The 27,405-nt window shown below is 41.4% G+C and overlaps 1 protein-coding gene across 1 annotated transcript; it reads right to left on the bottom strand.

The window, feature by feature from the left end:
• parp4 (poly (ADP-ribose) polymerase family, member 4) lies at positions 1 to 27,405 on the bottom strand. Its single transcript, XM_030429177.1, has 35 exons — positions 27,264 to 27,405; positions 26,705 to 26,832; positions 25,818 to 26,052; positions 23,727 to 23,841; positions 22,642 to 22,720; positions 22,442 to 22,546; positions 21,551 to 21,709; positions 20,813 to 20,950; positions 20,495 to 20,659; positions 19,532 to 19,683; positions 18,549 to 18,680; positions 18,064 to 18,162; positions 17,737 to 17,920; positions 17,184 to 17,325; positions 16,217 to 16,359; positions 15,863 to 15,994; positions 15,428 to 15,514; positions 13,478 to 13,642; positions 12,838 to 12,884; positions 12,494 to 12,575; positions 12,077 to 12,214; positions 11,772 to 11,961; positions 10,807 to 10,877; positions 9,493 to 9,680; positions 8,783 to 8,882; positions 8,128 to 8,298; positions 7,635 to 7,715; positions 7,426 to 7,506; positions 7,228 to 7,323; positions 6,725 to 7,084; positions 2,926 to 4,028; positions 2,616 to 2,676; positions 2,067 to 2,169; positions 839 to 971; positions 1 to 436 (listed from the first exon to the last, which is right to left on the bottom strand). Exons 2-35 carry the CDS (start codon positions 26,828 to 26,830, stop codon positions 229 to 231), a joined length of 5,571 nt encoding a protein of 1,856 aa, XP_030285037.1. The 5' UTR covers positions 26,831 to 26,832; positions 27,264 to 27,405; the 3' UTR covers positions 1 to 228.

Raw genomic sequence — 27,405 nt, 5'->3', positions numbered from 1 at the left:
TAGCAGTGCACTACACGTTTTTAATGGGAACTTTAAGAAATCTGCTTACTGTAGAGAGCTGTAGAGAACTGAATTTAGTTATTTAAGAGCAAGTAAACACACTGACAGTTCAAAGTGCTTTACACAAGGCAAAGAAAGGAGTGCAAATGTGTTTGGAAATATTTCTAGTTTAAAGATTTCATCATATCGCCTCTAAAAGGCAAACAGCTATGCTTTTTGTTTGTCTTCTCAGTGGACCAGTAATGAGGCAGCGGTCTTCCGCAGGTTCAGACCACACAGAGGTGAGGAAGGAGGGAGTCCTTCGTAGCCCAGCAGCTGACGTGTGGAGGACTCCCAGCTCAGACCGAACTCCAGCCGGCTGTAGACACATGGGTACTGCCGGTCAGCCCAGCAGACCCAGTCCACTGCTCTCTTCACCTCCTCCCACCGCTCAGGCCTGAAACAAAGAGTCAGTCGTTGGCACAAGAGGCAGCCACTGAGGGGACCGAGAGAGCAAGGTTTACACAATCATCCAGAGCAGAGAGAATTACATAGATGAAACTTCAGATTTTAAGAAGTTTTATAAAAGACACAAGGCATTTTAAGGACATGGATAAATAAAGTGCTAGTACTTCCAGGGCAGGTTATTTCCTGTTGGGACAATACAAGGCCTTTATGTTTTTTTCTTGAGTCATCATATTTTGGTTTTTTTTAAACACCACACGTGAGATCTCATTGAACTTCATGTAAGTATTGCTGAGCATTTGTCCTCAAATTTTAGCTCAATGACGTGTTTCCATAACTACCCCCTAAAGTTAACACACCATGTTCACATTGTTTTGTCCAGTGTTAGACAGACCTGGGCTGAGAGGAGTCGTCCAGGCAGAAGAGGGTGCGGAGCAATTTGCCTTCCTCCATCTTCTCCACTCTCATCAGCTGCAGCACCAGAAGAGTAGCCACCAGCCTCAGGATGTCTGCATGGGCCCTCAGACCTACACCACACACATGCACAACATGAAGCGGATCGAAGTTTGCACCATTAATCCTGAGGGCAACATCTGTCTGTGTCCATCCATCCAATGGTTGAAAAGTAAACTACTAATGCTGTGATGATGATGGAAGAAAATCACTACATTCAGTAGGGAATCAACCTCTGGGGACCATGAATGTCTTAACAACATGTAAGGGCAATCCATATCCAGCTGTTCATCTGTTTAGATTTCAGTCTGGACCAAGTGTTGGACAGCCAACATGACCGTCATGTTTTGATCCCACTGAGGTCTCCAAACTTGAACACATCAAATAAAAACAATTTGCATGACTAGATTCTGCTGGAAAATGGTGTTTGTGATTTGGGAAAAATGACGATGACCTTCACTTCCTTACTGGCTGACAATACTGACAATGATGCAGAGCCGCTGCATGGTAGCTCACCTGTTTTCCCACATTATTGTGTGGCAGTGTTGAAGTGCTGCCACTCATCTGTGCTGTCTGTAACAACTTCTTTCTTTGAATTATGATTTTACATTCAATATGAAACTTTTCAGTATTTTTTTTATTAAATTACTTAAAAAAACACAGCCTTGTGGTTTGAATGACTATATGTTTACAGAGTCGACAGGTAAAGAAGTTTGCTAATTCAACCTGTAGAGCAGCATGTCATCTTTCAATGCATCTTGCATTAAAATGAGTTTTTAACAGGTAACAATTTACTTAATTGACTTTGTTTCACCCTTGTCATCTTTGTCCACAGGGGCCGCCAGAATCAATAAAAAAAAAAAAAACTTCCTTGCTGCTTTAATGATGTAAAACATGAAACTCTTCATAAATACAGACAAAACATTTAAACCTGAAGGTTCAATATGATGCACTTGAAACTCCCAAACAGTAACTGTTTTCAGACTAACATGATCTCTGTTAATTCACATATTTCAAATACTGTTTATCAAATATTTATTGAGGGGGTGATGTGTATGTTTCTGTCCATCTAAAGGTACCAGTGAGATGTTAGAAATAGCTCAACATGATCTGAAATGACAAAGCTGTCTCCACTATGACGGCCTAAAACAGGTCTTGAGAGTTCTCACCCAGAGATTGGATGCCCCTGCTTTTCAGGAACACGTTGGCAAAGCGATCTACATCGACATTGATGCATTCTCCCAGCTCTGTGGTTAACTCCCAGAAGCCCTCCTGCAAATCACAGACACTTGATCATTTCCCATACAAAGTGGTAAGAACTTCCCCAAGAACTCTCAGCATGTAGTTTCCTTAAAACAAAAAACAAGAAACAGTGCTGGAAGTTTCTTCGGATAAAAGCATCCACAAAATAAACTGGAAGTAGACAAAAATAAACTTTGAAACCAGCAAACCAAAGTGGCTCTGCTCAAAGAAACTGTCTTTAAGAAATGGCATCAGTGTTTTAACAAAGTGCGATACAGATTCCCTGACAGCTAGTGATCTTTGAGAAAAACCAATATTCAAATTCAAGTTACAAAAAAAGAATCATAGGATCAAAATTGATACTGAACTTTTCTCATAGCAAGCATTCTAACTTGTACACCAGCATGCACAATATACATTTAGCTTCATTTGTTCAGGGGCAACATTCATGGAGACCCAATGAAATCATATCTTACTGAATGCTGCATCTGGAAGATCTTGGACCATCTGAGCTTCAGTACTTCAGGATCCGCTGACCTGAAATGCGATCAGAGCAGAAACACACAGTGAATATCGACAAAATCGTTCATAAAACACACACACACACACACACACACACAGTTAATACAAAAACTTAAAACAGACTTATGCTGATTCCTCTTTCTTCGACATGTAAAGATGCAAATACACAAATAACTAATAGCATACACATGAATTAGTAATACAGCAATAATCTGGGCTTTGTAACTCAATACATTAAACATGTGTAACTGTTTTGGGACTCACTTAGTGCGTTGTTGTAACATTGAAGACAGAGACAGAGGACGCCTTTTCATTGAAAGGCTATGTCTCAATAGTTTCCTCCCCATGAAGATATGTTCGCCTCCATCAGCGGCAGGTTCACTTCCACCCAGTGTCCCAGAAATTGAATCAATATCAATATCACCCAGCATGTTGTGTGTTTTGGGAGAAGGGGCTTCTAATCTCTCAGGAGATCCCTCTACAACGTCAGAGCCAATGACACCCCAGCAAACCATCCGTTCCTGACCTAACCAACGTGCCAGAAACCGCTCTTTAAGTCTGGGGAGCCCATCAGAGACAGCTGTGGACCCAACTATGCCTGAGGCTGAGAAAGGCTGTTCTGATCCTCTTTCTGTGACATGAGACTCATCAGCTAACTCTGGATAACCCCAAGTATCTGTATGCCTCGATTCTTTATTCTTGCGTCCAAAATTCCGGGTAAATAGACCACCAACTGCAAACTGTTGCTCCCAAGACACCCGTCGGCTTCGTTTCTCCTCTGAGTGACTGCCAAATAGTGGAGCTGAAGTTGGAGCACTGCCAAATAAAAGCTGATCCGAAGGTGCAGAAAATCCCAAAATAGGAGGAAGAGTAGCACCAAATCCGACTCCCTGAGAAGGAAAGGAAGCAGGAGGACCAGGAGGATGAGGAGGAGGTGGAGGACCAAATGAGAATGCAGAGGAAAGAGTGTGAGGACGAGGAGGAGGAGGAAGAGGAAGAGGGTCAATTGAGAATGCAGAGGAAAGAGTGTGAGGACGAGGAGGAGGAGGAGGAGGAGGAGGAGGACCAATTGAGAATGCAGGGGAAAGAGAGTGAGGATGAGGAGGAGGGGGAGGAGGAGGACCAAATGAGAATGCAGAGGAAGGAGTGTGAGGAGGAGGAGTAGGAGCAGGACGACGACGAGCTGAGAGTCCCATACATGCGTAAGGAAGGGGAGGAGGAAGGACTGGAGAGGCTTGGGCTTGGGCTTGTAAAGAGTTACTCGTTAGAGGAGGAGGAGCAGAAAGAGGAAAAGAGGAGCTCATCTGGAGCCTAGAAATCCGTCCACGACAAATCTCCACAGGAGCGGGTGGAGGAGGCAAGGCACTCTACAAAAGGGAGAAAAAACAAGAAAAGGAGTCAGAAGGTCTTTTGTGGTCACACATTGCTAGATCATTGTAGTTCAAACATGAAAAGCTTTTCGATGAATTCAAGAAAACTTCTGACACTGTTTAACAAGTTCTCAGGAGGTTTCCCAACAGTAGCCTGCATCTGCTCTCACGGTGAAATCTATTTTGTTTTGTAAAGTGCATGCAGAAAGAACTGAGTGAGAGACTGTTCACACTTGGTATCAACATGAGGCCGGAGTGATCTCATCGCAAGCGGGCAGGTCTACGTACAGGTGTGACGCAACGAAGGCTCGCTTTTACACCACCTTTGTTTGTTCAGCCTGAACCAAGCAGCGCCGGCATGAATCCGCTCCAGTTTGTCATTTTATACAGGAAGCCTGTGTTGCGGAGCCAAAAGAGACTTGAAGGTACACAGCATAAGGTTGAGATTGGTGTTTTTTTTAAACTTGAAAACTTAAAATGTATACTGCCGACTGTTTATAATCATATGGCTGCTGTTATAAAGTGTTATGATTGAGATCCTGACCGGCATGCATCGTATAAAGTGACAAAGTTACCTTTTTTGCTCTAAATCACTGTTGCTGTTACTTCGGGGAGGAGTTCATTGGAGACTTGGTCGCGAAGGGCTGAAAGCGGTGGTGACTTTTGCTCATTAAAGTTGGTGATATTTTCTACATAAGTTGCAGGTAGCAGTAACTCTGCAAGCCGAAAAAAGACTTCCGCCTGGCTGTTTTTTCGGGTGGCAGTGTGACGGAGTGTGGTGGGACAGACGGAGAATTTTTGTCCTCATGTAAGTTGCAAGAGACTCTACCTGCTACCACATTACTGTTGTTTGGTGTTGTCATGTTACTTTGTGGGTTTAAGTTTGGGACATTTCTCTTTTATTTGTTGATGAAGGATCTGTTTTTAATTTGTCAGACTGTGAACACCATCACATTGTCACACTCCCGTCCTGTGCAGCCGGCTTACAGGCTGGACACACCGGATGCTGTGCAGCACTGCTGCTTTGCATTACCTCTCGCTTTTCGCTTTGGCGTCCGTGTTAACCGGCCACACTTGATGCAGCGCTTCTCACGTGCGTGTCAAGAGAGGCTGCTGCATCGCTTCATCTAGAGATTCTGAGTATCTCCCGGTTATTTTTACTGCCACACACTGATTCTTGCCAAAAAAAATCTGTAGACCTGAAAACGACTGGTAGACAGTCATCTGACATCATACTGACAATGCTGCCTGTGTGGACACGTACGTGCGAGCGAGCAGCAGCAGCAGCAGCAGCAGCAGACCAGCAAAGCAGCCATCACGTGATACACAAGCATCCAGTGTGTCCAGTCTGTTAACCTTACACATAGAGGTCGTCTTGCCTCCGTTGCGGTTTTGTTTCTACCTCTGCTTGCGGATCAGAGGTGAAATTTGGGGGCTTTTAAGATCTTATCACTCAAACCACATTCAGAGGTGGCCTGGTCCACTTGAGAACACATTCTTTTAGCAGTGTATACACACGTCTGTCCTGGGCCGCACGGAAGGACCGCCTACTCAACTGACATGCTCTGTGAAACAAGAAGAGGAAGAAGAAGCCACAATATGCAGAATGGATCGCGTTCAGTCTGATTCAATGTCTGTCACATTTGCGGGCTCTCCTACTCTGCTAATGTTAGCAGCAGATGTCTGTCAACACATTGGTGATATAGCGGTCTATCTCAATGGTTGGCTCTGTTGAAACAGACAGACTCCAAGTTGTTGAGTGAGGAGAAACAATAACTTAACTAACTTAAACAAGCTTGACAAAACAGCTACAGCAAATTCTTAATCATAGATGTCTTTTTGTAAAGTCAGCATTAAATCAAAACATTAAGTGGTTTGTTTCTTTCTACAAAAAGTGGCACCAGTTACACTAAATCTATGACAGAAGGCATCGTGTTGGAGATAAACATATAAAATTCTCAAAACAGTGTAAACAGTAACCAATATAGGCTACTTCTCTGACTTTAAAGAAAGTCCCCGGATTCCCTTTCAAGGTGCTGTTGAGATAAGAAAGCTGATTTTTGAGTCTCATTCCCAACTGGCCACATAATGACGCTCTGGGTTTCCAAACTCGTCAAAAACTGATGGTTGCTGACCCGTCCTGCAATCCCAAAGTGCCAGTTTTGATGAGTTGGGAAGAAGACACAAAATTATTTTTCTTACAAAAAGCACTTCCTTTGTGAGTTGTTGAGTTAGGATAGGAGAAACATCATGTTTTGGGTGAAAAGCTGACTTTAACAACATCTTAACTATTTGCACCTCCTCAGTTTGGCAAACGATATTTCTTTCTTTGTGTGAAAAACGGAGCTATTCAGGTGACATATGGGTTATATTTGAGTGTATTTGAGTTATATTTGATAGAGTGGGACAGTAAGACGTGATCCCAGGTGGCAGATGCAGATAATTAACCTAATGCTAGGTGTGAGCTGACAGGTTTAAAGCTGTGCACTTGTGACTTGATTACTCAGGATGGATGGTGATACCAGGTTCTTACTTTACACAATATCATGGATATCGTGTGACTTCATGGATGTGCTGTTCATTTTGGATGTGTTGAAAGTTTTACACTGTCCTTGCATTAGAAACAGTTGCATCTAAAAATGCAATCCAAAAATAACAAATGCCCAGCTGCAGTTTGTGCGTGAGGGGCTTACCGTGGGTGAAAACTGTAAATCCATCACGCATTCCTCTTCTGCATCGTCGTTATCAAAAAGACCGAAGCCCAGGTCATCCATTTCATCATCTTCATCATCTTCTCCATAATCACACTCCACAGTACAATCTTCTAGAGACATCAGACTATCTATAGGCATATATGTTTGTGAGCTCTCTGACGAAGAATCTGAGGATGAAGAGGATGATGATGATATCTGTTTTGGCTCTCCAAGTTCTGTATGATCTAGATATTTTCCACGATGCTTAGGAGAAATCCAGCTGATGTAGGGGAGGAAGTCCACATCTTCCTCTGCGATCAACTTGGGGATGTCTGTGAAGCCCTCTGCCTGCTCTGAATCCTGAAACAAATTAGATGTGTAAAGTTGGCAGACGAAATATGACTCTTAAAAACCTTTCGATCCAGGCTGTAAAGTGAGAGCGTGTATGGGTTGGACCTTGAGCAGACAGTATAAATGTGAAAAAGACTGAAAATTGCACAAACCCTCTCCTCAATGGCCACAAAGCTGGTGAACTGTGACAGGATGGAGAACTCTTTGCTCAACTTGATGATGAAGCTCTTCAGCTCTGCTTTCTTGCCCTGGAAAAGAAGAACGCCACGTTAAACACACAGAGCTCAGACCACATGTGTAAATCGAGGTGGCTTTCCTCTGGCCTCACGCAGTGACACACACAAACACACCTCATGTTCAGCTTCATTGGGGTCCAGGCTTCCGTCTTCGAAATCCCTTATGAGGGCCCTTGCTGTGAGCTTGTGGAGAAACTGAGCACACATTAAAACACGACATAAGCATCCGACTGCGCAGAGTGAAGGAGGTAAGATGTGTGTGTTGTGTAAGTCAGTATTACAGTTCTGTTGAGACTGTTAGGTATGAATGTGTGTGTTCTTACTGTGCCCTTGGTCTTCTGCAGCTCAGTGGTCGACACCATGGTTTTGAGTTCCTGACCATTCAGATTTCCGAGCAGTGTGGCCTACAGAGTCATTTCAATCATTAAACATAAAAAAAAATTCAAAAATACATACAAGTTCAAAGCTTTTTAAATACCAGGATTTGATGCTTGCTTTATTTATTTATCTATTTTTTTTATATCATTTTAAATCTAATATTGTTTTATGTTAGATTTTTGTTAAAACGAAACAAGCAATTTGAAGATGCCACCTAGAGCTGTGGGAAACTGTGATGCCAGTTTTTCAAAAGTTTCTCATATTTTACAGTCTAATAAATCAAAAGGCAGATGAATTGATCAATGATAAAAAAAAAAAGGTTTGTTGCAGCCCTTACTCAGAATGAGAATAACACACACACTCACACAAACATTAAACCATCTCCAAGCACAAGTTCATCTGTAATTCAGTTTGCGATCATCAATGTGAACTATGTACCTGAGTGCAGTGCAGCACCAAACCATAAACCAATGTGTGAGAGTCATTGAACAGAGCGTGGAGCTGCTTGGGGGCTTGTACAGGAGGGGGGGCCATCGGGTTGAACTGCTGCCACTTTACTGACACTGAGCTGCAGCCGGGAGACGCCATGCGCTTCACCTGACGTGTTACCTGCAGCCAACACAGAAAAACGGCAAACAGAGGAATCAGGGTTATTTCACTCTATGTGAAAGGTTATTTGTGTCACATTTTATGACACTTGAAATGCATTAAGATTGGACTGATCTACTTTATAATGTGTGCAATGTGGCAGCATATATGGAGACATAAATGGAGACAAGCAGATGGAAACATAATCATGGTCATGCATTGGGTCTGTCATGTACGGATCTCACTGAACTGGCACTAAATTAAATTTGAAGGTATTGCAACAATGCAGGAAAAGTATTTAAGTCTTATATTTTGACTTTTTTTTTTTTATCTGCATAATCAGTGACAAATGAGTGCGTGAAAAAAAAGTTGAAAAACCTGAAAACCAAACATGGTGACCCACCTTGCCTCATTTCTGCCACCTCACACAACACTTGATGAAAAACATTTAATCTGAATATACCGTTGCCTTTACCTGTGATTAATTAGCACTAGTCAGTCTCACCTTCTCTGCCCAGTTGTGTTTGGTTTTAGTGTCGAAAAATTCAAAGGCTCCGCCACCTGTCTGGGCAAGGGCCCGTAACATGTGCCGATTGGCTGTTGGGCTGAAATGTCAAAGAAACACAAACACACACCATTTAATAATGCTAACATCAAAAAGAAGCTAACTGTGCAGAGCATGGTAGCTACTCCTGTACTGTAGACACATGCTGCATATGCTTTTTGTCATTAGAACTCAGAGAGTTTTAACCCATCTGAATCATTTCAACGAGTATTGGAAATATTCCAGGAAACATTTCTTCATTTAAATGTCTCTGAAAAGTATTAAACCCAGAGAGATGCATAATTCTACTCAAGGTGAGGTGCATTTTATTTGGTTTCTTGTTGATACAAGTTTTTAGTGCAAACATCAGATGAGTCTGTAAGGAACGACCATGACTTAATGTAACTTAGTTATAGAAAGATTTCCATCAGCAAAGCTACAGTAGTTGTTTAACAATGAAGGCAAAATCTCAGATGACTGACGATCCACGGTGTGCAACTGAAACTTTTGTTTTTATAGTTTTGATTTAAAGCTGAGCTACAGAGCAAAGCTAAAATGACCATTTTGTGATCTCTGGCATTTAAACAAAATCCTGAGTGTACCTTTATTTGACTAAATGAGTCAATATACTGACACACCCCTTGAGCTATGACCCTTCAACCCATTCAGACCTGAGGCCGCAGGTGAAGAGGCGGCTGTGCTGAACGTTGTCTCTGAGCAGCTGCAAGGTGAGCTCTGCGTTCTGGATGTGGCCGTCCGACAGCAGCAGCAGGTTCCTGACACCATGGGATGGAGGCAGCAGGCTGAGAGCACGCAGGGGCCTCCACAGCTCAGTGCTGCCCCCTACTGGGGTAAAGCGCTGATAGGAGGAGGAAGAGGAGCAGAGCTTTGAGAACACACAGGCATATGTTGCATTCAATAAATATAGTTTATAACATTGATTTCAAGCAGCCAAGTGGGAGAAATGGTTCATGTCAGCCTCCGACTTAGAACTACAAGTTACAACAGGCAGCTAGACAATATCTTCCTCTGCAAGGCTGCGCACCAGTGGCAATACTGACACTGATACAGTTGTTTCAGCTAATTCCATAGGAGCTCCACACTGTTCATTTATATCTGGCTTTACTTGGTAACAAACTACTATAAATGCATTACATGACAAACGTAGCTAATTCAGGCTATTTATCTGCACTGGGAATACGGAGTGAACACTTCCAAATCAGAATTCAGACCCACAGGCTTTTCCTGTTGGTCTGCTGGAAAATGTGACAATCATTTTGAGTGCAACCGGGTTATCTTTCTGAGCTGCAGTTCTTTAACAGCGCTGCCTGTTTGCATTTATTAAATGCAATAAATAACTTGAGTTGTATTTCAGTCTCAGGTTTTTAAGGCACAGAGTCACAGAACAGCGCTGGAGGTGGCTGGTGAATAAAACAGAGACAGAGAAATATAGGATATGTACTATCTAGGTTAACAAGCAGCTAGGTTAACAAGATAGACAAAAAAGACTGGAGAACGATTGACTACAAGCTAACACATCAACTTAACGTTACTGTTAGAGACCAAACGATTATCTAACAGCTGTTCCTCTAAGTCTTTATTATGCCTCTGGGATGAACTGTCCACACAGACCAGGTATGAAATGATTTTTAATAGAAGATATGTTTTCAATATAATATAGCATTATACAGTATGTTGTAATCTGAATTTGCCAACATTTCCAATTAATTATTATATGGTGATGAAATGCAATCACAACATATATATAATATGACATACTAATGGTTGATATTTCTCTTTCTCATAAGATCACATTATTTTCAGAATATAGTACACGGTACATTTTATAGTTAAAGATTTTATAAAAATGGTTATACAGTTGAACACATGCATGCTTGCATCAAGGCTCTGCAGCACGAATATTCCTTACAACAATGTCTTCAAGGTTAAACTACAATATAAAGAATGTGTTCGTCACAACTCACCCTGATGAAGCTTTCTGCTGCTTGCCGACCTTCAACAAGCGGTTGAGCTGTCAGGAAAGCGTCTGAGTGGTCTGACAGACAAAAACACAGTTATAGTCAGGTTAGTGACAACTAACCTCTGTGTTCAGGTTTAAAAGTGTAACTTGTAAAATATGGCCACCTATTAAAAGGTATCTCCTAAACTACAGTTGACAGCATAACCACTAACTGGTGCTCAATGTTGCTCTCTTTGGCTGTAGGACTAATGGCAATCAGGAAGTTGGCTTGGTTAGTCGTGGAGCTACGTTGACCTATCAGCTAATGGAATTCTGGCTCGACCAGCACTTTGGACCACAAGGGAAGAGTCTCTGTGGGCAACAAGGCTCAGCTGTCTCCTGGTGAACACAGCTGGATAAAAAACTCAGCCTCTTAGACCAACACATGTCAAACTGAAGAAGAGGATAAAGTACAGAGGAGATTTACAGCAGCTCTGAACAGAACATTAAATCCAAGGATGAGAAGAAATGGCAGACAGAGACATGAAGCGTCAGAGGAGAGCGAGAGACAGTCAGGCATCAGAAGCAGCAAAATCGATGTTGAGCGCTGGAATATTTTCAGATCTTACTCTGTACATTTAGGAATCATTTTTACCAAATCAGAGGATTACTGATACTTAAATTGGTGAGAATAATCTTAATTTCACAGGTTTTATGAAATACTCAGCTAACCTCAGATAACGTTCTTGTACAGGAGATCACCAAAGAAGGGCTGGTTTAATTCCTTTACTCATGGACTGTGTCATGCAGCTCACTCCATAATGCATGAAGGATCTCCTTCAGTTTTTTTTTATGATTTTTTGTCTTTATTATTCATGCAGTCAAATTAAATCCTTTCCCCATCTGTCACTTTGACTGTATCTTCCTTGTTAATGGTGAGACAGTTTCACTACGCCTGTGCCTTCTTTAGTCATAGCTGTAAAAACTGACCTGTGCCAAACAAAATGACATTGACTCTGAGCTTCTTGTCGAGGGTTTTGAGGACCTGCAGGGCGATTCTCTGCGCCATGCGGAGAGACTCTCCCTTCATAGACTCAGATGTGTCAAGCAACAGGACGACCTCATCAGATGCTGAACTAGAGTTGACGTCAAAGTCTGGATAGAAAACTAACATGCAGGCCTAGAGGAGAGAGAGAGAAATAGAAAGAGAGAGAGAGAGAGAGAGAGAGAGATGGTTCAAATTTAGATCAAATCAATTTTATTCATAAAGAATCATAATCATGCGACAGACAGACCTGGCTGTCGTTGCTCGGGTGTTTCTCCACCCACATCCTGGGCAGGTGGACCTCAGATAGAGTGACTGACAGCTGGAAACCATCCGGACCCATAACCTCTCCTGGCAGCACACTCACCACTGCCTTACAGTCGGTTCTCTGTGGGATCACACACAGACGAGAGTAAAAAAAGGGGAAATGTTCACTCATATTTATGCTTTTTTTAAACAGATTAAACTAACAAACATAGCTTTCAAAACTCAGCTCTTCCTAAATATCATCAGACATAATGACCGATCTAAATCCCAGATGTCATAACAAAAATGTATAATTTAATTGTGCAGTCAAAGGAAGCAGACAGAAATCATCCAATTTTGTTAATCACAAAGTCTCTGCTGATGGACTTCTCAATGCACACTGTTTTAACATCCAGATTACCTTAATCTTGATTTGGTGAGTGATGCACTCCAGGCTGGTGATCTCATACGGCATCTCAACTGACATGTCCAGGGTGAACTCTCTGAGGAAAATAAAAAACAACACTGAACAAACCCTCTAACCGCACGCATCTGAGTGTGCATAATAAGCAACATAAGGAAGACTACAAAGGCAGACACGAGAGAGAAAACATGCTTTTCTATACAAATGTTTTACTTTAGTAAAAGTAGCCGGTTAACAAATTGTGATTAATTATTTGTGGATCATCTACCACAGTACACTATTGAACATTCAGCACTGAAGTCAGATTTCAGGAAACAGTAAGAACACATATCACAGCTCACCTCTTGCTGGCTGCCTCATCGGTCACACACACTTTCTCCACAGTGACCTGTTGAGTGATGGATAATACACAAAAGGTATACGAAAAAAAATCGATCATCAGTGGACTTTCGATGCAGAGTCCCTCACATACTATCAGATCCAATATCCTTGTATTCCCTCTACCCTCTGCAGGTAGGGACAATTCACCACTAGCCACACAAGCCTGATGCGGAAACATAAATAAATAAACAGACATAGAAACAGATGAACAGGGACACTTGGATTTCTCCCGTGATGAATCCTCCATGCAAAAATATGAGTGAAAGTACAAGAAATTCAAACTAAAGACCAAACACTGCAGGAAAGTCCCGCCATTCATATGTGTTGCTATCTCATAATAATCTATAACTAAAAACTGCATGTGAAACACCGAAAGAAATTTCAGATGGAGAAATTAAACAAATCCCGATGATGCAAATAAAAGCACTGTCTAAACTGTAGAACAGTAGACTTGCCCTTTGATTTACTTTTTCCTCTTTCTCTACTGTAGGGACGTTTTGCCAGTTATCACACTATTGACAGCCTGCAGAATAGGAAACAATACTCTGAGGTGGGATTGCATTTAGGTTTTGTCACACCTTCTGTCCAGGCTCTCCTTACCTGTGTGGTCTGGTTGAGTGCTGCACTCTCCTGCCATGGAGCCACACTCCCGGGCAGGGAGAAGAGAATACTCCCGTCCCTGACGATCAGCTCAGACACAAAGGTAACTTTAATGAGGACAGTCGCACCGGGAGGCAGATTGCCCACACTGATGGTGAACACATCCTGCAGTGAGCACAAAAATAACATCAAAACAAGTCTACAAATAGAGTTGCGTAGTGGGGGGCTATTTTTGGTACCCCTGACTCCAGTGTAAAATTCCCATTCATCTTCCCATGGACAATGTCACATTCTCCCAGTATGAACTCTTCTACAGATTGGATAGTAGGCTAAAGATTATGTCGTTAGGAAAACTGATCAATGTTGCATAACCTGCATCTTGAATCAGTTCATATTCGATTGTGGTGTCAACTTTGGTTGAAGTCAGCAAGTAATGTGCTGCGTTTTATTAACTATCGCAGCAACCATCAGTGAATTTTAGTTCTTGTCAAATTCGTGTCTACAGCCAAACTTATGCAATTGTTACATCATACAGTCCCATTCCGTGTTAAGCAACATTGGGGATATTGCTGAAAGTAAAAAAGGAAAGACAAAATACAGAATAAGCGCTGCAACGATCAATTAATAGATGAATCAATCGAAAGAACACTGTTGCCAACTGTTTTGATAAATGATTAATCCTTTGAGTCATTTTTTTAAACAAAGTTGTCAAACATGTGTTGGTCTCTGCTTCTTAAACAGTGTTGTGGGTAACGCGTTACAAAGTAACGCGTTAGAGTACTCTAATTACTTTTTTCGTGTAACGTGTAACGTAACGCGTTAGTTTCGTACGTCAAGCAATCAGTAACTTCGTTATTTTTTAAAAAAGTAATCAGTTATTTTAAGAATTTCTCCGGATAAAGAAAGGAAAATCCCGACTGCAGCCTGCTTTTTGTCAGACAGTACTGTGCCACCTGCGGATGTGTCAGCGGAGGTGCAGCGCTGTGATGCGTCTGTGCCCTGCTGCTGACCTACGTTACCTGTGTGTGTGTGTGTGTGTGTGTGTGAGTGAGTGAGTGAGTGAGTGTTTTCGAACCCCCGGCAAGATGGCAGAGAGGACAGCTTTTGCCTCGTGGAAGTACGCACATTATTTTCAATTTGCCAGCGAAAAGGACAAGAACAACATAACAGTAAAATTCACACTCTGCGTTGGTGAAAAGCCTCTGTCAACCGCAAAAAAACACGACTTCTCGATGCATTTAAAGGAGGCTGTGTGTGTGTCAGTTAAGTTGCAGCATGTGCGAGGCGCTGCAAACGGCTTTTAATCTTGGTAACGCATGAGTACTCTAACGCGTTCCTCAAAACAATCTTGTAAAACACTAATGGATGGTAACATTGTAACCTAATTAACTACTTTCCAAAGTAACTATACACAACTCTGTTCTTAAATGTGAAGATTTCATTCTATACAATCATCAAAATGAATGAGTAGATTAAATGTGCCCCACACAGAAAGGAGAAAAACACTTCCGGAACCCACCGTTCCCACTTGGCAACTCTATACTTTTATATATCTTTTATATAGCGTAGGAGCCATTTGTGTGTGTGCGTTTGTTTTGACCACTGGGGGGAGTTTGGTTGGTGTCACTGATTGCAGATGGGCACCAGGTGTCTATATAGATCATTTTAGGTTAGTAGGTGAATGGAGCACACGATTTCTACTGTTAAGCCATCGTTAAGCCATGAGACAACAAATATCACCATATACCTCAAAGTCCTAAAACAATCTGCCTCTCACCTACCAACTGACTGAATTGGACAGTCATTATATATAGGATTATATATATATATATATATATATATATAGACTTTTAATGATTTAATGTCATTGGAAATGGGTTATGATATAGACTTGAGAGTTTGAATCAGCATGATGATGTGTGTTTGGTTGAGTGCTGATCGTGGACGTACAGGAGCGTCCTGGTCCATGAGATAGGCTCCGTGGCCTTTCTCAATAGCCTGCTTGTACTCTTTGCGAGCAGTCTCTTTCTCCTTCACCTGAGATCCAAACAGACACAAAAAACAGGTTAGACAGGTTATGCAAATAATCCATAATATTAATTCGTTGTATCCTGTGAAATTTGCTGTCTGGCATTATACAATGACTATCTAAAAATTGTCTAAAAATGTTTTTTGAGTCTTCTGTTAGAATATCAAATTGAACTTTTCTGTTTTCTTTAGTTTCATTTACAGGAAATGACATTTTATATAGTGTAGCAGCAAACTGCTGAGAATAACGAAGACTAATAAACAAACAACATCCTAAAAAATATAACACAACATAGTAACGAAATACGGTAACTGGAGGAAAAAAGTTTTTTTTAGTAAAAAGTTGTGTTAGGTTACCTGTCCCACCACATGTTTCCCATTGATGAAAGCTTCAAATCCACATACTGCTGCAGAATCATCCAGTGGGAAGACATACTTGGCTTCAATGGGCACAGAGCTCATGTTGGTGTATTTTTGGAAAATGACGACCTGAAAGAGGACAACAGAGAGGAGAGACTTTATGGACAGAAGACGGACATGTACTGTCAGTGAGATATGAACCAGTAAACTCAGCAGGCTGTGAAATATCTACATCAACTTGTCTGATGAACTTTAGGAGGACGATATCAAATTAAATCAACCATTAGATCACCAGGATGTAATCACAGCAAAAACGTAAAGACTTGAATGAGCCGTTTTATTTTGTATCACCTGAGAAAGCAGGTCCATCAGTTTGCACTTCACATGGACGGCCTGCAGAGGGATCTGCTGACCAGAGCTGTCCAACAGTCCAGCCGTCACTCCATCCAGAGGGTTGTTAATGCTTTCAACCCCTTTCTCCTCTGAACTGAGCTCTACACACACACACCAAACACAACACACACACAATAAAGCCAAAGAGTGTGTGTTACTAAAGTAATTCTCAATGTTAAAACATAACATACTCTTTTAAAATAATGCAGAAAGTCACTACAAGACTCAAAACACTGCGTAAGCTGACAGTACTTTTTATAAGATTGCTAATTTGTGTCTCAACGCACTTCATATTTACAATTTATGCATTGTGTATTCAGTATAATTATATTTATTCTTTATCTTTCAGGCTCCATACAGTATAAAGTAGATTCTATCTGGAATAAATAAAGCTTCTCGGGGTTACATAATTTACAACATGTGTAAAATGTAAAGATACTCTCTATATAGTCTCACTACATTTTAATCAAACTGTCTGAACTACGCAGTGCTGATAAATCATAAACCAAAATTATGTTACTGCTCCGTCTATTATTCACTTAAAATGTTTTCAGAAATCTTCTTATATTTTAACATACGATTTAGCTGCAATATAGGAAGGTCGTAAACCAGAAGTCATTGTCATATAGTTCCTTATTGTAAGACTGAAAAAGCTCAGATCAATATGAAACACATTTGAGTAACTGTTTAGCTGTTTAGCATGTGATATTATTTGGTACTAGCTGACCGCTTTACTGTTTCCTGTTTCAAAACGGACTCCAAGCCAAAACCAAGCACTACCCAACTTGCAGTAAGTCATCCATCAGCAGGAGGGTTTCTTAGACTGCAGTGCATTCTGGTAGATGTCTGTTTTTCTACCTTTTGAGCAGAGGGAATGCCACAGCTCCCACCATGATACTTTGAAGTATGTTTTTAAAGTACTCACCTTGGTCAGAAGAGGGCAGACATGGCTCCGCTGAGGTGACGACGTCAGGACTGAACTCCTTCAGCTGGTCTCCCTCCATGCTGAACTGAACTACATACTTGAGTTTCACCTGATCAGGACTGTACACCACGTACTCATCATCCTGGCATAAAATACATATAACATACAATATACATATTAGTGTGGACATGGACACAAATATGTAGACATAATAGGGCTGAGTGATGTTAAAATATAATCATATGTTTGACAGAATACTTCCATATTAAAAGTGTGACTGTGTGTGTTTTTTTCAAAGTCTTTTGCAAATATAGATATGGCAACTAATAAGTCAACTCATAAACTCACCCCTGTTCATTTTTTTCAGCAGGTAAAATATGCTTTTAGAACAAGGATACATTTTATTTTATCTGTACCCACATGCTCGTTGTGATCATGTTAACCAATCAAATTGGTTTTCATCTGCGTAAGAAAATCACAATAGAGACTTTTGAGGTATGTGCATTTTTACTTTGTCTGTCTGTCTATGTGTGTCACACACAAACACACCTACCTCAAACTCAGAGGGAGTGTTTGGGGTGCGGTGGACCCCGTGCACGCTGTGGTGTCCCTCAGGAGCCTGGGTCAGTGTTGGATCTCTCTTGTAGACGTCCCGGCAATGTCCCAACGCCACATCACACACCAATAGCAGCCGAGAACCGTCTGTCACACTGGGCTTAGAGTATTTCAAACTGGTGCTGTTGATGGAAAACATGGAGTCAGAAGTCAGGCTTACTAAAGATGACATCTGGATGAAAGAGTTGTCGACTGGCTCACTGGTGTAGCATCATCATCAAATTTTCATAGAATAAAGCTAGTCAAACCTAGATGCTCTACATACCCAACAGCATCACCAAAGTAGATTCCACTACCCAGATTACCAATGTCTGTTCTGTCTATCCCATGATGCTCCACTCCAACACGAGGCAACAGCAGACCGCTGAAGAGAAAATGAAAATACTGAGTTACAAAACAAAAGTCTAAAACAGATTATTTTTAAATGTTGAAGATATAGACCTGCACTATGCTGCACCTGGCTGTCTGCAAGATCATATTTTACAGAACAGAACAAAGAAAAGGATGACTATGCAGATTATTGATTAACTTGTTTAAATTGTGTGTATGTTGAGGAGTGAGCTGTTGTATACAGTTGTCACTACAAACAGTACATTTATACAACCTCTGATCCAAAAAGCAGAGGATGTATTAATAGAGGGGTACGGCTCGAAATGTGACTTGGCCTTAACCAGGAAAACTGCTACAAACCAATATATATCATGTTCCTCTGGTGGTGCATTGCCTAACTGCAGACAGACGTGATCTCACCGAGACAGGAGTCCTACAAAGTTGCTGGGGCTGGAGGAATGGAGGAGGGGCTTAATGTTCCCCAGATCACTCTTAAATGTCTGTAGCTCCACGCCTCTGCTGACACGCAGAACCTGTTTGATCTGCACCTTGCTGCAAAGCATGGACACATGAGAGGTGAGGTTTAAAACACACACCAAATACTTTGTCAGAGTTCATCAAGCTGAATGGACTTCAATGCTGATTCATTCTTTTTAGGAATTTATTGAATAGTCGCCGGGAAGATTATTATAATTGGAATATGTGTTGTTGTTTTTTGTTTTTTTGTTGTTTTATTTTGATCTGACCACCAATAAATTAAATCAATTTAAAAATGCGTTATTGTCTATAGTCAGACACCACTCCTTACTAATAATCATAAAACAATGTATTAGTTGAGTGTTATTTTATATTAACAATCTGAATCTGCAATGCAAGTAGTTACATAAGTTAGAAAATAAATGTGTGGAGTAAAATGTAAAAAAGGCAAGGCACCTCAAAACTGTAATTAAGTACAATACAGTACAGTACTTGAGTAGATTGTACTTCACATTCCCTATATCAGTTCCATATATGAGTGAATGGTCTCCTCGATTACTGACAATCACCGTTAAAAACATATCCACCCCTATTATTAACCAGCAGTCATTTCTGTATGACGTCTGTAGCATTTTGTAGCACTGTAGCACAGTGATGCTATATTACATAAAATGTTTTAATATATCAGGGAAAAGCAACAAAAGGGGGGATTCTCTTAATCAGGAACGATGAGCCTCTTAATTAGACTGTGTGAATCTACTTTCTGGTAGATTTGTGACAGTTAATAAATAAATAAAAAACACATTTATATCTTTAGCAGGTTTTATGAACAGATGTGTGTCTTTTGGGGTTTAGAAGCACTGTTTATGGGTTCTTCTTCCCTCCAGATCATAAGACACACAAGCATTGCAGAGGATGTACTCTACCTGCCCTGCAGCAGAGCGCTCACTGCCTGAAACTCGGAGCTGCTGTGGGGAACAGTCTCAATGCTGCACCTCAGAGCGCGGTACTTCCCCAGACAGGAAGGCACGGGGCTCCTCAACGTCATCTCACTCACGTTCAGAACATCTCTGATTAACTTGACATAGAGAAAAAGTCGTGTTCACGTTAGCCTCGATATGCAAAGGGGACAGCGCTGACTTGAGAATATGGACATCACTTAATGAAATGTATTTCAGAGTGTATGTAGGGGCTAAAACAATCGAGACAATCGAGAGCTCAAGTGCCACACTGTGTTAAACACTAGAATTGTTTAAAACACAAAAAGATTCATATTATTTTAATAACAGTAGGTTAACTAACATATAACAAATGCAGTGAAGACACATGCACATCTATCTATGGATTCTCTTTTAGAAAAAAGCTCCAAATGCTGAAGAACGAACTGCTTGTTTCACCAAAAAGAAAACAGTATGTAACAGTGCGGTAGTGTGACAATATCAGAATTCAATCTGATCCAATTTCACCCTTTAGTGTTTGCTCAAGTATATTTATCTTTGTTTATCTGACAGACAAATATACTGAATGGAAAGTATACACAGTTCATCATGTGTGCGACATGCAATCAAATGTCACAGACAGACATCAGAATGTTTGTGCAAGGATGTTATTTCATTCTAAGTTATTTTGCCGTGTTTCACTGCCATCCACAGCTTTGGTTTAATCTTTTAAAGCTGTGATTGATTCTTGATTTCCTTTGGGGATTGCACTGTGCAACATGCTACCCAAAATATGCATATATTTAGTGAGTGGCATACATTTAGGACAGGACCTGCTTATGAGCGCATAAAGAACTTGTCAACACAGGTTCAGTTCTTTATGTCTGTAGCGTGTCTTTTAGTGTGTGATTATATCCATGGGGTTGTGCATGTGTGTATGTACAGTGTTACCTGACAGAGGTCCAGTAACTGGGAAATGGACTTGGCATTTGGAGGTGAGCGTATTTTGAGTGGCAGCAGGGTGTGAACCTCATCCAGGAGACACACCACCTCAGTATGATTCGCCTCCTTCAGCTTCCTCTGAGCCTGAAGCAGCAAGCCCTCCACCCTGCTCACCTAAACACACACACACAAACACACACACACACAGCATGGAGAGAAAGTGCAATTCCTGATTTAAATGTCTCTCCAGGACGGTGAAACAACATAACACATCGATGAGACAGCTCATGTTTTCAGAAGTTTGTCAACAAACAAAGAAATCCTTACATCATTTAGGCTGAGCTTGTCGACTGAAACCCCGAGGATGTTGCTCAGGCAGCCGAGGGCCTCAGTCCACAGCAGCTCCACAAATGTGCCCACTTCCTGTGATACGCTTCCTGTGTTCAGCTTCTTCTCCAGCAGCAGCTGTCAGTCAAACAAGTCACATGTAAACAAAAGGATCAGCTCTTCAGTTTGAGCTACACAAACGTCCAGCAGAAAGTTTCCCTTTGGAGGGACAAACTGAAACTCCATGGTGGGTCACAGGCCAAAGCAAACACCTATTTGATTAGACTGTTATGATACAAAGATGATACTAGGATCTGAGGTTACCCTAACCCTAACCCTAACCCCAAACCCAAAATTAATCTTATGGCTGCCCCTGTGTGGCTCACTTTGGGCAGACCTGTATAATGGGTCATTATTAACCTTAAATGTATTCTGGTATCGTGTCATATTCAGGGAACAAGCTGCTAAATTAATTGACTGGGCAAAAAAACAAAAACAACGTAATTTTAAAAAACTAGAGGTTTGCTAGAAATCAAGTTTAGCACATGCTGGTTCTGCATGTTCAGGCGTTCAACATTTAATTTGACAATAAAACTGTGCAAGTCCACAATGACTGGCAACAAATGAAGGCTCTGTGTTCTGAAAGTACAGCACCCTTGTCAAAATTTCTCCTGCTTTACTGCTGCTGGTACTGCTGGTAAAATGTGTCGAGTGTAATGTGCAGTGAGTGTGTCGGACCTGCTGGAGGGGGGCAGAGCCCAGGTGCCTGGCCTGAGGAGGGAGGCTGCTCCTCAGCTGAAGACCAGAAGCCTGCAGGGTGTCTCTGAGATCCTTGTAGACCTCCACAGCTTCCTCTGATGTGGACAGATACACCAGCTTGTCCCTCACCGCCGCCTTCTGTTTGAGCGACCACAGTGATATGTTTTAATGACTTGTTCTTTTTCTCACGTCTGACTTGAGTCCCAAATTTGATTAGCTGTTACTCTGACGGAGCTCAAAATTCTGACCTCTCAGATGAGAACGTGGGGGGGTTCTGGTTTCACTGAACAGTTTACTCTTTTATTTTTGTCTAAGTGTTGTCTCAAAAGCTTTTCATAACTGATAAAGAGGACTCTCTAACTTCACACTGGATTAACATGACTTCAAACACATTTTAACTTCAGTTTATTTCTACAGAGTAGTATAACAGACAGCCTGTTAAAAGACATAAGCAAATAAATATTAGAAACTGATCAGAAGAGCAGATTTGTTAAAGGTTGGGCAACGAGCCTTTTTAATCTGTGAGTTTTTAAAGCAACATAAGAATAATAACAGAAAGGCAGAAGCAGAAGTGAAATTACTGGTCTATCAATAAACACCTAGAAGAAAAGGGAACAGTCAATTATTACATCAAAAGCAAGTAAACAGCACAAACACCGAGGAGGAACAGGCAGGAAGTGAGAACAGTGATATGACCGATATACGCATACAGTGTACAACATTATTAACAGCAGTGACTGAAATGACTTTTTGTTTGTTGTCAATATCAAGCTTGCAAAAGTGATCAAACTGCCAAATTGCAAAGAAGCAGGTAAAGTCCGCTGTGAGTTCAAATGCAGTAAAAGCAGTAATACACATGAACCTTCATACCTTGGATAATATATCTTCCTTCCAGTACCTGACCACACGGTACTGCAATCCATTCTCCCCTCTGAGACTCTGCAGCTCCAGCACACACCACGTGTTGCTCTTTATCTTGGGAGAAATGTGTATCATCATTATTGGTAATAGTCACTTCTGTGCGACTGTGATAGCAGTCGTAGCAGGCTACCAATAAATTGCAGCTTTACCTTTTCAAAGATTGAAAACTTGGCCACTTGAAAATGATCCGGATACGGTGGAAGGTCAGAATCCGTTTCAGTATAAATCCTGTGAAATGTAACAATTAACAAAATACAAATATCCGTGACATTTTATAGAATCTATTTTGGAATCATTTTTCCGCAGAAACGTTAATGAGCAAAATGCTGCCTTAGTTTCTAGTTGCTTCCACCATGTGACAGAGGTGTGTGAGGAGAGGTTATTCTACTGAGGTGTGTGGGGAGAGCATCTTTGAATGATGTGGGGGAAGAACATTTGGAAATTCTGCAATAACATTTTTGTTATGGAGGGCTGGACACTAAGGATGCAGTGCATGCACTTCCTATTAATGTATGAGAGCGGCAAATCTTTACCTGAAGGACTGAAGCACTAATGGAGTGGGTTTTGTATTACTGAGGCACTGTGAGTGCAGGACAAACACAGTGAATGGGTGACTACAACTTTCTCACTTTTTGATAGATGGACTGGGAGACATTTTTCGGCAGGTAGTTTAAATGAGACATTTAACTAGTTATGTAGGCTATAACATGTTATCTGTTACTCAGTGAAAGGCTCCATAAAATCAAGTTGCTCTGGATATTGGAATGAGCCTATCTATAAAGGGTAACAGTGCCATCTGCTGGTGGTTTAATGCAGGTGTTGGGAAAGACACAACTGAACACAAAACACTGCACACTTGTCATAATTCAAAACACAAAATGTGCGAGCCAGACATACAGTCAGATACAAAAGCAGGCAAATGTTATGTGTTAAATAGTGCTGTGGTAGCGGTGATTCATTATGCATGGTTAACTGGTGCTTAGCAATCAGTAAGCATAACTGAAAGAGAAAATAATAATAATAAAATAATGTTTTTATCAGTATGACCAACAGGAAAATGCTGCCAATCTGTTTGATGACGGCCTCACCTGTTTATTGTAACTAGGAAAACAGTAACACCCTGTTTATGACGCCATAGGTGTTCTCATCATTATCTCTCATCATGAACCCCTCAGTGTTAATGTAACCCTACTGTGAGTGTCCAGGCTAACATGAGGATGGTCAGCGTTCATACCTGAACTTCCCCTGGACATGTTTGCTGCTCTGTGGACTCTCTGCACTCTGACTCTCAGGATTGATGGGGGTTTTGGACGGCTCAGCAGCCGCTTTGCTTGTTGGTACTTTGGACTCTACAGTGCGCAAGACATAATACATACACATGAATGACACACCTTCATGTCACATGTTCTGCAATAGAGGCATTAGAACTGGTATGCATTTAAACCTGGGTACACAGAGGCAAGGTGACAGATGGAATCCAAAATATACACATGAGAATGGATAACAAAGTCCAGTAATGCACACACCTGATGAGCAAACACAGCCTTTCTCAGACCGCAAGACTACATAGTTAAACCAGCTGAGTGAGTCTAAACTGTGATTTCACCAGAGTGTCCATTCGTCAATGTAGAAACAGAAAAGGGAGGACAGCACTGTTGAACTGACTGAGTGATTACGAGGTAAGAAAACATGACCTGTGTCTGTGCAAATAAAGGCAATGACTGAGAGGAATCATGAGTCACTGTGCTGGAACTGGGAGGAGTCCAAAGTGAATGTTTCCCTAACAATGTACAAACCTACAATCCATGATTTAATGTCATAGTTTGATACATTAACACAAACAAAGTGCCTGTATAATTATCAGCGTGAGGCGTGCAGGGGCCTTCACCATCACGATCCTTCAGTTTACTGCTGCAGTCACAATTCAGAATTGTCAAACGGGGATCACTAAAGCAGTAACTTACTCAAAAGTACGAATCTTCAACTCTCGTGCTGATTAACTGCATCTAATTCAGATCTGCATAGCCCTGGTCCATGCCTGTTTAACTATAGCAACTATTGCTGCCAATTGCTAACAAGCGTACTCTTCTTCCATGTACATCAGACAAACAAGAAATGCGAAACACTTTATTACCGAAAATCCGTAAGCATTTTTTCTGTCAGTAAAAGGTGCAATATGCACCATTAGAATTCATACATAATAGAAACACGGGGCAGCAGACCACCAGAGTAACCTCTAACTGCTGCTAACCAGATCTGCCATTCCTTGTTAGACTTGGAGCCAGTGGCACCAAGGAAGTGTTGGTGTTTACACCGCTAGCCAGGAGCTTTGGACTGGGACCATGTACCCAAGAGGGAAAATCTGGATAGTGTCGGAGGTGGAGCCCCATTTATTTCTATGAGAGTCTTCCATGTTGTGGGGCCCATTCAGCATGAGCACTAGAGCCTTCCACCTTCTAACTTTAGCAGAAACAATAAAACGATTTAATTGTACAGCTCTTCTAGACATTCCGAATGTTATCTGACTGAATAGATTAAATTATGATAGTGAAACAGGGTTGCGGCACCATTTTACAGCCACTTATTTCCCAATGTAAGCCTCTGGGGTAAAGGTCCTTTATACTCCAGTGCATCACATAACATTGTATTTACACTTTTGCCACTATGTCAGATTGGCTTCAAAGCCTGGTGCTCTCCCTGGGGGCTCGACGGGGGCATGGCAAGGCTAACTGGTTAGCATTATAACTTCAGCAGATATCTCTGCAACACAACACATACTCGTCAGAACGTCAAAGCTGATACTTCTCCACATTCGTTTAATAATTGTAGTCTTTTTTTTTTTTCAACAAAATGCTTTACATATTGCAGAAGTGGGTCACATCAAATTCAATGTCAAACTCATTCTGCCACGAGCAGAGGCAAAAATAAAAAAAAAAAATTATTTACATCAATGTGACTTGTTAAGAAGACATTTTTGTCACCAGTAATTGTAATGTTCAACTGATGCTTCTGCTGTGTATTTGTAATGGGCATTATAACAATCTCATGTACCAATTCAAACTATGATGACGTGTGAAAATGTTCGCCTATGTTTAAAGAAGTTATGACCTGTCATAGAATTTTCATTCCCATCCTAACCTCATTCCCAACTTCATATAACAAAATTCAATTCAATCCTTTCCCCATTCTGCAGTGTTGAACTACATGCAGCGGACTACACGTACATGTTCTGTTTTTACCTCTGACGAAGGTGAGTTTATGAAGGTAATCATGAAGTTAAAACGTCATGAGTCACATCCACATACGTCTAATTAAAGGGTAATACCTTGATGTGAGGGTGGACTTCCACTCTGCTGCATCCACCAGAAGACAGGAGGAGGAAGTGAAGAAGCGGAGGGAGAGGGCACATCCAGCCTGTATCTATCCACAGGCAGAAGAGCTCCCCTCTCCACACAGCCGATCACATAATCCACTCCCACCACGGGCGTTTGGTATTTTTGGATGCTACGCAGCCTGTTGGCGCTCAGGTTGGAGACATCGCTGGTCACTATCAGAGAGCACTGTGGGAAATGTAGGAAGCAATTAGAGAGCAAGTTGTGATCAACACCTCAGAATGATTGATGATTGGTTGTACCACCCAAACTGCACCTAGGTTCAAGGTTCAAGAGTCTTTATTATCCCCTAGGGGCAATTTGTTTTGCAGCAAGTAGCAAACAGCAACCACATCCAAAAAGAGAAAGAAAACAAAAACAAAACATTCAACATATGTCATTTAAAAGCCTGATCACTGCAGGGACAAATGAATCTCTCCATCTGTTGGTGTTACATCTCTGGTGCACGTATCTGCGTCGGGAAGGAAGCAACCGGAACTCACTGTGCAAGGGGTGATCTGGGTATGCCAGGATCAGTCTAGCTTTAGTCACTGACCTTTCTTTGTGCAGCTCGGAGAGGTCATTTAGGGCTGTGCCCGCAATTTTCCTGCACACCCTGACTATTCCCAAAATGTTATTCTTGTTTTTACATGTTAAAAGACCAAACCAACAGATGAAATTAAAAGTTAATAAAGACTCGATAAAACAAGCATAAAACATACTCATAAAAGTAGTACATGAATCATATTTGCATACAGATACTACATTCTTAATAAAAGAAAAGGGTGACACCAGTCCAGCCTGTTTCTGAGACACCACCTACAATGGAGTATCATCTGACCTGTTGATGGACCGTAAAGCAAATGTTTCCTCCATGGTCTGTTATTGCCGACTTCAACCTCTTCTTCTGCTTGAAAGGCACATTCTTCAGCTCCAGCAGGACGGAGCAGTTCTCAAACACCGCCATGCCTGCAAGGAGAGGACACAGGGAGGACCGTCACGCACTTACTGTCACCATTTCTATTTCTATTGAGCACACGGCTGCAGTCTGCACGGTGACACGCCCACACACACACACACAGATAGGGTGGATTGCTGGGAAGCAAATGCGGAAGGAATTTCCCGTCGAGCCAAGGCTGAAAAAAGGTGCACAAACAGGACTGACAGCGCCAGAAGTTCAGTCAGCGACTACGAATTATAATACATGAGGAAACAAAACTGTCAGAATTAAATGACAAGACCAGCGCAGTGAAAGTGTCCCAAGATGTCGTCTCAGGTCAACTTTTAACGTCCTAACTTTTCTTCAGACAGGCTTAGCTCTCTGTAACGTAGCGTTTTACAAATACAAGTTAAATTATTAAATGAGACAATGTGGTTAAATGAACAAACTGAGGGGTTACCCTGCTGTTAACATCCAGGCGATGCTTCTGCAGCTGTTGTCTGAAATGAGCTCCAGGATGACGTGAGTTCCTGTCAGGTAAAGTATGGGAACAGATCGGAGTTGTCACCGCTGTTCAGAAGCTTAGCGTGAAACTAGCAGCA

Source organism: Sparus aurata, chromosome 9 (assembly GCF_900880675.1).
Source record: "Sparus aurata chromosome 9, fSpaAur1.1, whole genome shotgun sequence".
Lineage (NCBI taxonomy): Eukaryota > Metazoa > Chordata > Actinopteri > Spariformes > Sparidae > Sparus > Sparus aurata.
The sequence above is the reverse complement of the archived record's forward strand: the minus strand, read 5'-3'. Positions and strand labels throughout refer to the sequence as shown.